At 41.0% G+C, this 11156-nt stretch overlaps 1 protein-coding gene across 6 annotated transcripts in view; it reads left to right on the top strand.

Moving 5' to 3' along the window:
• The window catches only part of LOC133530297 (E3 ubiquitin-protein ligase RNF123-like), a 66773-nt gene extending 55627 nt beyond the window's left edge, over positions 1 to 11146 (top strand). For 4 of the 6 annotated variants that reach the window (XR_009801287.1, XR_009801283.1, XR_009801284.1 and 1 more), the window contains 8 exons: positions 990 to 1060; positions 1274 to 1405; positions 2150 to 2312; positions 2641 to 2778; positions 3475 to 3548; positions 4039 to 4178; positions 6558 to 6877; positions 7538 to 7627. Coding sequence is in view for 1 of the 6 variants with exons in the window: in XM_061868193.1 (XP_061724177.1) it covers positions 990 to 1060; positions 1274 to 1405; positions 2150 to 2312; positions 2641 to 2778; positions 3475 to 3548; positions 4039 to 4178; positions 6558 to 6743; positions 7538 to 7708; positions 8475 to 8583; positions 8976 to 9055; positions 9645 to 9751; positions 10064 to 10160 (1468 nt within the window). In the remaining 5 variants the exon portion in view is untranslated. Of the gene's footprint in view, positions 1 to 989; positions 1061 to 1273; positions 1406 to 2149; positions 2313 to 2640; positions 2779 to 3474; positions 3549 to 4038; positions 4179 to 6557; positions 6878 to 7537; positions 7709 to 8474; positions 8584 to 8975; positions 9056 to 9644; positions 9752 to 10063 lie in introns of those variants that run through there. The other 2 variants (XM_061868193.1, XR_009801286.1) reach the window with 2 other exon arrangements.
• Positions 11147 to 11156: the final 10 nt, after the last annotated feature.

Raw genomic sequence — 11156 nt, forward strand, 5'->3', positions numbered from 1 at the left:
CTAAGTCCCTACAACACAAGCCTTATTGAGCTTACTGTGGGTCTTAGTCAATTTGTGTAATAATGTCGTATAATATTCCTTTGCCCTACAACATGGAATTCTTCAAAAAGCGGGTATTTAGGGTTCTCAATGGTCGGCAACGCTTAAGTGAATGAATGAATGAATGAAAGTTTATTCACAAGAACATATGGTACATTAGATATCATTAAGTGGCTCCTGAGATGTTGCTTATGTCCATGGGTGACGATGACGGCTTCCCATCAGGCGGCTCTGCTCGTTTGCTGACTATGACTTAAAAAAGACAGGTTTTGTAGCGTTGACACTTGTTTATTGGTAATAAAAACCGGCCACGTGTGAGTCGTACTAGCGCACGGAGGATTCCGTACCATTATCTAAAATCACTTTTTTGTATGGGAGCCCCCTTGAATATTTATTTTATTCTGTTTTTAGTATTTGTTGTTATAGCGGCAACAGAAATATATAATCTGTTGAAATTTCAACTGGCTAACTATCACGGTTCATGAGATACAGCCTGGTGACAGACGGTCCGACGGACGGACGGACGGACGGACAGCGGAGTCTCAATAATAGGGTCCCCTTTGACTCTTTGGGAACGGAACCCTAAAAAATGAGGTTAAACTTGCAAAAATGTGGAAAGCACACGCAACCTGCCACGCCGTTTCTGTACCAATAGCACAACGTGTAATGTAAGATTACTTGTAATATAGCTTCAACGTGTGGACGGCACTGCGAACGCCTTTATGTTCAAGCTAAAAACCGACAGCCGATAGATCGCCGGATAAGCGTTACATGTAATGCTCGTAGTGCCGTCCACACGCAGTCTTCCCGTTACATTACAAGATGGATTACATTACAAGTTACACCCGTCTAGACCCGGCTTTAGGAAGAGAAATATATTAAAGCTGTCGTATCATTCACCGCGGCAGATCGAGTTAGCCTTACTTAATCTAGCTCATTCTTATATTTAGCCCCCAGACACCAAACTCAACGGCGGCCACCCCCCGAAACGCATCCAACACTCAAGTCGGACCGGCCAATCGTAAGCGTAACTTATAATTTAGTAAGAGATTAACAGTGAAACGACTGTACGAGTCTACATTTATAATACCAGTAATACAACCCTTAAGGTCATCTTGTTTTATGTGAGCTACTCCACTTGATCCATTGCTACACGCGTCATATTTGTTTTTATTTTTTTAGTTTTCCAACTAATACGAGTAAGCTATGCCAGCACTTTGCTTTGTCTCACCAGAACCAGTGACGCGTGAATTTGCAGAACCCCTGTTTGCGTTCGTACCGGAATACCACGTGGACGCCATGTTGGAACTCTGCAACACACTCCGGTTGTACATGCATCCCACAGTACCTGTTCATCAGATACCAGGTAAACTTGCGTACCTTATTACTTATGTCACACCTTGGAGGAAGAGTCATTGAAAAACCTGGGAAGACCATAATCGTCTCATAAGTACATAGAGTTAGACCAAGCTAAATTAGCAGCTATTTTGATAGCCCAAACGGAACAAGTGTTATTTTAAATGTCAAAATTCTATGAAATTATGATGTTTACTTAACACTTGCACCGTCTGTGCTATCAAAATCGCTACTAACTTAGCTTGGACTGACTTTACCAACATGTGCAAGTAAAAGTCTTCAAGAAAATTTCACAGAAAACGATTGGAAATGTTAAATTTCAATTTCCATACGTAGGTATAAAATGTAAAAATAAGTTTCCGAAAGTTTTTCGAAATCAATTTGGGGAAGTTTCCGACGACACATCAGTAGTCAATTACTCATAAGTAAGGTTTTGAGGCAAATATGTGGGATATACGGGGTGTGTATACACCTCGCTTGTTTATGAGACCAGAGGACCTACCGCGAACCACGTTCGACGTGTTGCCTCCCTGTCACACTTACGTACGAATTTACAAGTGCGACAAAGAGGCAACACGTCGAACGTGATTCGCGGTAGGCCCTCAGAGACTGACTGCTGACTGTTTGATTGTTGAGAGTTCTGTTTCTAGAATAGAAAAATTATTAATTCTCTTTATGGCGCATCATCATTGAGTTTGGGCTATAAGCCATCTTGAAAAGTAACGAAAACCTAAAATCAAAACTTTTATTGTAGAATGGGAAGATCTGATGGTATCCTGCGCTTCTTTCCTGTGCTCTGAGTTCGCAGACCAGCGCATAGTGTTAGCGAGTACCCGCGAGTCCTTGGTGCAGACGCTGGCTTCGTTTGCCACGCAGCCACCCACTATGAGGGCTATTGAGCGGGTGCCTGTCAAACAGTAAGAGTTTCTTCCTTTTCAGAAGACATAATTTTGCATTGCACAATACCTACAGTTTAGAACCTGAACTGTACATGTTCATTGCTGAATCATGCGTTTTTAAATTATACATCTCGCCGTACCTATACAATACAATAATAGGTTCAGTCTGGATTTTATCCGCCCACTTAGTTTTTGCAAAAGAGATTTCACCAATGGATATTAGGTAGATACTTCTACGAAAAAATCGAAGGGTGTATGTGATTTCTTGCCTACTAGCCAGCAATAAAAGTTAAAACAAATCCGGCACTGTCTGGGTGCCAATATAATAAATATTTGATCTTTTCAGCCAAATGTGCATGGTGGAAGAACTGATTCGTCCTTACCAGAACCGAGCATGGGCGCAGTCCAACTGGGTGCTTGTGCGCTTTTGGCATGGCTCAGGATTCGGCTTTCGGCACCGCCAATGGCCCCATCTTGCTGCCAGGTGAGGTGACACTCTCAGGCTGCGGCGACTCTTTGAACGTCAGCAGGTAGCGAGACGAGGAGCGGGCGTACATAGTTGAGGTCGATTAAATGTATGAAACGCTGTCGTGCTGGCTAGCGTTCAGGCCAGTCACCGAGGCATTCGTGCTTGCGATAGCGTTAGCACTATGCTCAGCATTGGTATTAACAATGCGTATTTAAGGTAGACCCGTATTACACTATATATGAATATTGCTGCAATCTGTAGCAACGTTCTTTTTGCGCATACGCGTAATGCTTCATGCCGATTGATTACAGGTTGACAATAGGTATTTATCACTCGATTGGTTTATCAGGAAGCATTTAAATTTATGGTAAATGTGTAACACGTTTTGTGTGTTCTATGCACGTTAATGGTCGTTTCTATATCTCCTGAGATGGCGCAGTCGGTAGGATACGAACCTGCGCTCCCAAAGGGAATGTGATTTCCAATGCAAATATCAATGTTCATGAAATAAAATTTAAGGAAAGAGGATGAGTGAGACGAAGAGAGTGAATGAAAGAGACGGGTACGATTCCATACAACTTGTACAATTTTCTTTTGTAACGGGGGGTTGTAGGTATCTTGATAATACAATAGTGTAGATTTATGAATAAAGTAGTCTATGTTCGGTAAATGTTGTTTCTATATCTCCTGACAAAATGCTTTTATTTACAGATACGGTGACAGAGAACCAACAGTGAACAATCTTGGTGCCAAAGTAGATGCTGGACTTATGAGTCAATGTTTCGGTATGTTTCTTTTACTATCTTCCTTTTCCTGAAAAAATATACTACCATATTATCCATATATTCCTAAGTAAACAATCCCGCTCAAATTTACTTACATGATACTTAGCACTTGATAATAGTGTGCAAGCCCAAGCCTGCACAACGCGTGAACGCTTGAGCGGCGGCGCCAACGGAGCGTCAGGCGCAGCATCCATGTTAAACAAATGCCAGACGCCTTGAACGCAAATATGAACGCTCGACGCTGCACGCTCCGCTGAACGCTCGCTGGTGGCTTAAATCCTAAGTCGATCCGTCAGTGCTAATGATCGTGACTCCGCTTCTTAATTTTACCTATGGCAGCTCTCCACTTCTCCCTGTCGGTTGCTTTGTGGAAAGCGTTGCTTAGTGTGATGTCCATCTGGGTGGATATTTGGTCACACTTAGTCCTCTAGTCCGTCTGCCTTTTCAATAACACAGATCCCTTTAATATCACATTTTAAACTATCTACAGGCCCGTGCCCATCAGAAGTGATCCAACAACGAATACGAGACTACATCGCGTCACATCCTAAAGAAGCTGCGTCATTCTTCAACTCGTTGTTGAGCCAACTCAACTGGGCATTCTCTGAGTTCATCACTATGATGCAAGAGGTAAAACCAGGCTCAATTGATCCTACAATACAATAATATAAGGTTAGATAGGGTAAGAGAAACACTTGTAGGGAATCCTCATACTATTAAGAAAATTTAATTTAATTTGTGTTCTTTCAAGTAGAATCACTACCAGTCTATGTGCGGAAAGTGAAGAGTCATAGAATGTATTGGTTCTCTATCCGCAGAGTCCAGTAAAAAAATAAAAAAAATAAAAAATAAAAATAAATAAATAGGTGAAGGTAGGTGAGGTTCCTACCTTCTTCCTTGGAACGGATCCGTCAACGTCAAAAATAAATTCAAAACATAACTGTCTTGATCTCTGTCGGTATTGCAACGACGAGTAAGTCAGTGCCATTAATATAGGTATACCTATCTAAGGACGGGCCTTACGGGCAATAAGAATGGGGCCAGCTATGTCAATTTTTCAACTGGCTGCTGAGCCACTTAACAGGGCGTTCTCTGAGTTCATCACGATGGTGCTAAAAGTACGACCACGCAGAAGCAATGGCTGCTAGGACAGAAAGTAAGAAGAGTATTGAAAGGCAATTAACTAGGTGTAACTGTGACGACCGGTTTGGCCTAGTGGGTAGTGACCCTGCCTACGAAGCTGATGATCCCGGGTTCAAATCCTGGTAAGGGCATGTATTTGTGTGATGAGCATGGATATTTGTTCCTGAGTCATGGGTGTTTTCTATGTATTTAAGTATTTATAAATATTTATATTATCGTTGTCTAAGTACTCTCAACACAAGCCTTATTGAGCTTACTGTGGGAATTAGTCAATTTGTGTAATAATGTCCTATAATATTATTATTAACTAGGTACCTATCAGAAAACGAAGGAAGAGAAATTGTAATCAGAAAAATAAACATCTGGCTATACCATTGGCGTCGCATGGCATCCCGTGGAAGTCGCAACACATCTTCGTATTTTATGTTTAACTAACCAATCCGATACCATGCACTATGCCAACACGTGTCCAGATAAATTTTATTTTATACAATTCACACTATCCATAATTCCGTATTGCGTTTATAAAACACATTTATACTTGATTTGAAACTTTTCCGCCGAGGCGTGCCAAGCATTTTCGCTGAGATTATAAATAACAGATACTCCAGTTTAACAATTAAAACCCTAGTAGTTTTGTATTTAAGGGAGGAATAGAAGCGGGAGTTGGAAGGGGTAGACCTCGGCGGATTTTCTCTGATCTAATCGGGGAGCACCCTAAACCGGCGAGCGTGTATGAGGAATGTTATGAAAGTGGAGGCAGCGAAAGAGGTATGTCAGGATCGTAGCAAGTCGAAATCCGTGGTCTCTGCCTATTACCCCTTCGGGAAATAAGCGTGACTATATATATGTATGTACATATGTATTTATGTAGATATGTATTTATGGATGGATCAACGTTTTAGTGTTACTCGTTGCCATGGTTACGTTACCCCTGGACAACACTTACAACTTTAATTTTATCGTACCTATTTAAATTTAACAAACACGCATTTTGGTATTTATAAGCGTTTCTCATAGACAATGGGCCAACATGTTAGTAGAACGTGAATTGTACATTTATTTTAACAGATTGTGCCTTTATCGTCCCATGATGAACGGGACAGAGTAACAACATTTAAAATCAATTTGAACATTCCATTTTATTCAAGACACTAGCCAGCAGCATGTTTTTATACCTGTAAAGAATTAGAAACTAAAATTGTAGACACAAAAGATTCAATAATATGTGCATTTTGAAACTATCAATTCATTTTTTCCCGTTTTGGCTAAGTAACCCCAAAAATAAAACGAAAATAATAATAATTCAGAACAACGTTTTCCGAAGTGGAGTATCTGACTTTATACTTAGTATTTGTTATCCATGATTTTGGCACAGACATTCGCCAGTTCCGAACGTCTGATAACTTGTGTCCGGTGAAATTGCTATGAAATACTAGTAGCTATCAGTTGTGTCCGGACGGATAACAGTTTCCGTTTTATTTTCTGGAAAAAAATGGACAAATATAATAATTCGATTGTGATTGCTCATTCAGGGTTGTAAAGAAAGTTTGCAATGAAGTTTGGTAGGTATGGACGTGAATAAGACTGACTTATTATTTTGAATGGAATAGTTATTTTAATGCTACAACAAAACTAAATTGTGTATTTTCGCGTCTTTTCCCCAAGTTTTGTCCCTGAATACAAATAATATTATACAAATTTACAGTTTTCAAACTTCGTAAGTCGATTACTTACTTAATGGCGCAGCGACCCAAAATGAGTCTTGGCCTCTGACACGAGTACACGCCAGTTGTCTCGATCCTGTGCAATCTCCCACCAGTTAAGACAGACAGCCGAATACTAGGTCTTAAATTAAACTTGCAGATGGACAGAGTGAACGTGGACTCCAACCTCGAGTCGCGTCAAATCAAGCTTTGTGCCACCTGCTTCGACCTCTACCATGGACTGGCGAGGGCCCTGGAGATGGCTATATGCCTGGCGCCTACAGTTCTCACGAAGGCGGAGGCCTGTGATAAACAGAATGAGCTTTTACTGGGCAGGACTTGTCAGGTAATAACTGCTTCGACCTCTACCACGGACTGGCGAGGGCCCTGGAGGTGGCTATATGCCTGGCGCCTACAGTTCTCATGAAGGCGGAGGCCTGTGATAAACAGAATGAGCTTTTACTGGGCAGGACTTGTCAGGTAAGAACTGCTTCGACCTCTATCATGGACTGGCGAGGCCCCTGGAAAGGGCTATATGTCCGGCACCTACTGTTTTCATCAAGATTGAGGCCTGTGATCGTCAGAATGAGCTTCTACTTGGCAGGACTTTTCAGGTAAGAACTGATTCGACCTCTACCATGGGCTAGAAAGGGCCCTGGAAATGGCTATACGTCTGTCAACTGCTGTTCTTATTAAGCTAAAGGCCTCTGATGGGCAGAATGAGCTTCTACGGGCGGGACTTGTCAAGTTAGAACTGCTGCAAGTGAGATACCGGCCCGACCTTACAAACTTTAAAACTAGCAACTGGTTTACCAAAGCACAGATCACACCAAAGTGTCACCATCAACCGACACTACACTCTCGTGTCGAATGTAGGTCCCTGTGACTTTACTTTTATTGTCATTTTTTTATGTGATCGTTAGCAAACAAGCAGACGAGTAATAGTAGTTTTTAGTAAACCATTTTGGAAGATTAGCATATTGGATACGAAAAACGGGCAAAGACACATTTCTTCAATTATTTTATAATTTAAGCCCAACCAAAAAATTTTTAAGGAAAGGTACCACCATTTGAAACGAGAGGTATGCCTAAAAGTACATACCTAAACATCTGAAAGTCGCACATCACTGCATTCTCTAGATACTAATGGCCGTCGTGTCTCGCGTCTGCGTCCGGTCCGGCGGCGGCGCCGGCTTCGCCCGTCTCGTGGCCCGTGGACTGCCGGACACGGACCGTGTCCACTACTACGTGGCGCTGGCTCCGGTCGCCGGGTGCATCATCAGGATGCTTGACCCGAAACTTCCACAGGAGGTATTTTAGTTGGTATATTTGGATTTAAATGTTGCAACAAAGTAACCTTCCCGAAAGTGTTAACCTCGTAGTGAGTATTATATTCTTTGGTGTTAACTTTCCAATGAAGTAGAAAGTTTTCTGTGAAGTGGATGGTGGCCCGCTCAAATTAAGATCGCAATGACATGCTCCGCACACGAAAGGTTCTTTTTTCGCTTTATAACCTCAGGCGCGAAGTTATAGCGAAAATAGTCCATCCTCTAATTTTCATTTTCATAAGTCTTGGAGGATTTAACAACCGGAGTCGCCTTTAAGAGCTTGCCCCTCTGTCGAAACCCTCGGCCAATGATCATATATATTGTATGGACTGACGTTTTTCTGACATGGCTATTGGTACATTACGTAACGTACAGAAAATTACAAACAAGGCGTCTCCCGTTGGTTAAATGCTCTAAGACATAAATATAGGGCATTTAATTTTGACTGGAAGTTATAATTTCATTCCCAGATATTTGTGGATTTGATCTTTTTCCCTAAATTACGTCGAATTAAAATAAAATAAATTACTTAAGTTAAGCTCGTAATTATTTAACGACCGTCGTGTCACCGGCTGCGTCGTCAGAATGAATTGCCCCGTACGCGAAAATCACGCAATTCTAAGGGAAAAATTACATCGGATAAAGCTGTTAACTTACAAAATGACACAATGATTTCTCTGTCAAGCTTGTGATCGGGAAAAAAACAGGATAATATACGTAGGTAGGTAATTAATGTGTGTTATTGGCAGCACTTGGAGCGGGCGACGAAAGCGCTGGTCTCCGAACCGCTTTTCCACATCGATGGTCTCGACTTCATGTTGGGGAAGTGCAAAAGAGCGGATTTCTCCTTCTACAACTGTTAGTACATACGAGTATCTACTACAACTTTAATTATTTATTAAGCAAAATTTGTTAAGTTCTAACTGTAAAAGAGGCTCGTTGATGTCTTTTGTTTTATCCTTTGGTTTTGTCCTGTTGACCGTGTCGAGGCGTGATTGGTCCAATTCATTATAGTTTACTAAAGTGTTTCGTAATGAATTCATTATAGTTGAGTCGGGAGCCCATAGTGAAAACTATGCGATTATAGTTTACGTATTATAGTTGGTTACGTCGTACGTAGAGTCGACGAGTATAAAAATAGAATAACATACGTTTCCCGTCGCCGGGTATATTATGGAATTTCGACGCATTGTATCGAGATTGTATTCTTTCCGCTCTTTAATTTGCAATTTGAAATTATTTTTTGACAGATCCCGAGGACGTCACGGTTGAAGAGATGAAAGCGTTAGAAGCGGTCGTGGAAAAACTCCGAGCTGCTAAAACTAACTTGGTAAGGCAACGCTCTTGCGTATAAAAGCGCGGAGGTACGATACATGTAATGAATCCCTTATAGTCACCACGTTTCGAAAGACACCTAGAAATAAAAGCTACAAATAAGTTACTGTCAAAAACACTGTTGCATGCATTTGCATGTTTATCAAATACTTCTTGAGACCTTTCTAATAAGCCTACACTTGATGTGTTTTTGTTTTTTCATTGAGGAGTTTCTTTGGGCATCATCAATTCATCAGATCAACTCCATTAAGTTATTAGTGACGCTAAATAAAATCTCGCAAAGTTGGTGACTTTTTAAGATGGAGTAACGCTTACGAACGCTACTCTTAACCTGAGAAAGATAGGAAGACTAGGTTTGGCTTGACAATGTAAATTTTGGCCAAGACATGGAAAATCAAGCCATTGTCAATGTTATCTTAAAACCCCGTTTAATGGTAACATGTACAATGTTACGAACACAACTAGTTCTCCGTCAGGGAGTTTTTACAAAGTGCCTCGGTGAAAACTAGTTTTGACTTTGACTTAATGATTTGTATTCCTATTCGTATGAATTCATCTGTGATCATAGATTTCATGACTTGCAGGAGTCGTCACCAGGAGGCAGCGGCACGCAATCAGAACTGCTTTGCACTATTTGCTACGCGCGACCAGCGGACACGGCCTTCATGCCGTGTGGACACCATTCCTGCAGGTCAGGGCGCTAAAAATTTGGTTTTTTCTTACGATTTTGTGCTGTAAATTACATTTGCTTATTTAATAAACTCAAGTAGAAACGGACCGCGATGGTCATTTTATTTTAAAAACCGAACTCCTGGAGAAACTAATTGGGGAGCCTTTGGTCTAGGGTGTCCGATAGTTTTTGTCAAAGGCCTCAAATTCACCCCGCCATCTTTGACGAGGTCTACCGTGATTCCATTTTGAGTCCGATAGGTCGTCTTAATCTTGATCCACATGTGATCTGGCATACGAAAACAAATTCACAAATCTTTTTTTTTATTTACAGAGCCTGTGTTATGCAGCACATGCTGAACAGCAAGCAGTGTTTCTTCTGTAAAGCGGAGATCGAAACAGTACGAGAAATCGAGCCAGCAAACAACTGAACCTGTAGGTACTTAGGCTTACATTAGCCAATAAGGCTGTTAGCGGATGCGACGACGCTCAGAAGTAACTTGAAGGTACCTGACAAAAACAAAAGTTTTCACTTCTGCTCAAAATGAGATGGATAATGCGACGGTTTCACTCTGTGATTCAACCAACGATATACAGTTCCTTCGATACTGAAGCAATTTATGAAGTCAGTTCTGACGAATGCGCCGGAAATACAGGGTGTTTTTATCAATCCTTTGTCATATTTTATGAGGTGAACATAAACTTAGTAACTTTCACTAGTTAGTACTCCGATAAAAAACATTGATACCTATCTGATCAGTAAAAAATTATGAAACAGAAAATTTTGTCGCATGTCCCTAACGCACCATGTGTAATATTATTTATTATTACTGGCTTATATGGTGTCCCACTGCTGGGCAATGGCCTCCCCCTCGATCTCCATCCGTCTCTGTTTTGAGCAATCTCCGGCCAGCCGTTGAGATATGCGTCCAGGTCCCGCCATCTCCGCCAGGGCCTACCAGCTCCTTATCCATCTTGCGGCACTCACTCCGTGGCTATTTTCGCCCACCTCTGAGGGTGCATGCGGCAGACATGGCCGGTCCAGTCCCATTGAAATCTATATAATTACAATAACTATATATACTACTACCTACGAAAAGAAATAAACCAGAGGCCCTACCGTGAAAAATGAAAATCAAATTTTCTTTATTTGATTTCTGAAACGAAATTTCGATTATCATTTTTCACGGTAGACTTTCAGATGCTTGCTCGTGACCAAACGACCTGCGAACTTATCGCACTATGAAATGCAGTCTTAAATACATGTTCGCCAATGTAGACGAATTTTAAAATTGTACCTACCTTATTTATATAAATTACGCAAGAATTGAAAACTTAGATTCTATTTTATAATACTGCATTCATTTTGTAATCTCTTGATATTATATTTTGAGTTTGTTCATTAATTTTAAATAGTTATTTTTAAT

The sequence above is a fragment of the Cydia pomonella genome, chromosome 22 (assembly GCF_033807575.1).
Source record: "Cydia pomonella isolate Wapato2018A chromosome 22, ilCydPomo1, whole genome shotgun sequence".
NCBI classification, from domain to species: Eukaryota; Metazoa; Arthropoda; class Insecta; order Lepidoptera; family Tortricidae; genus Cydia; species Cydia pomonella.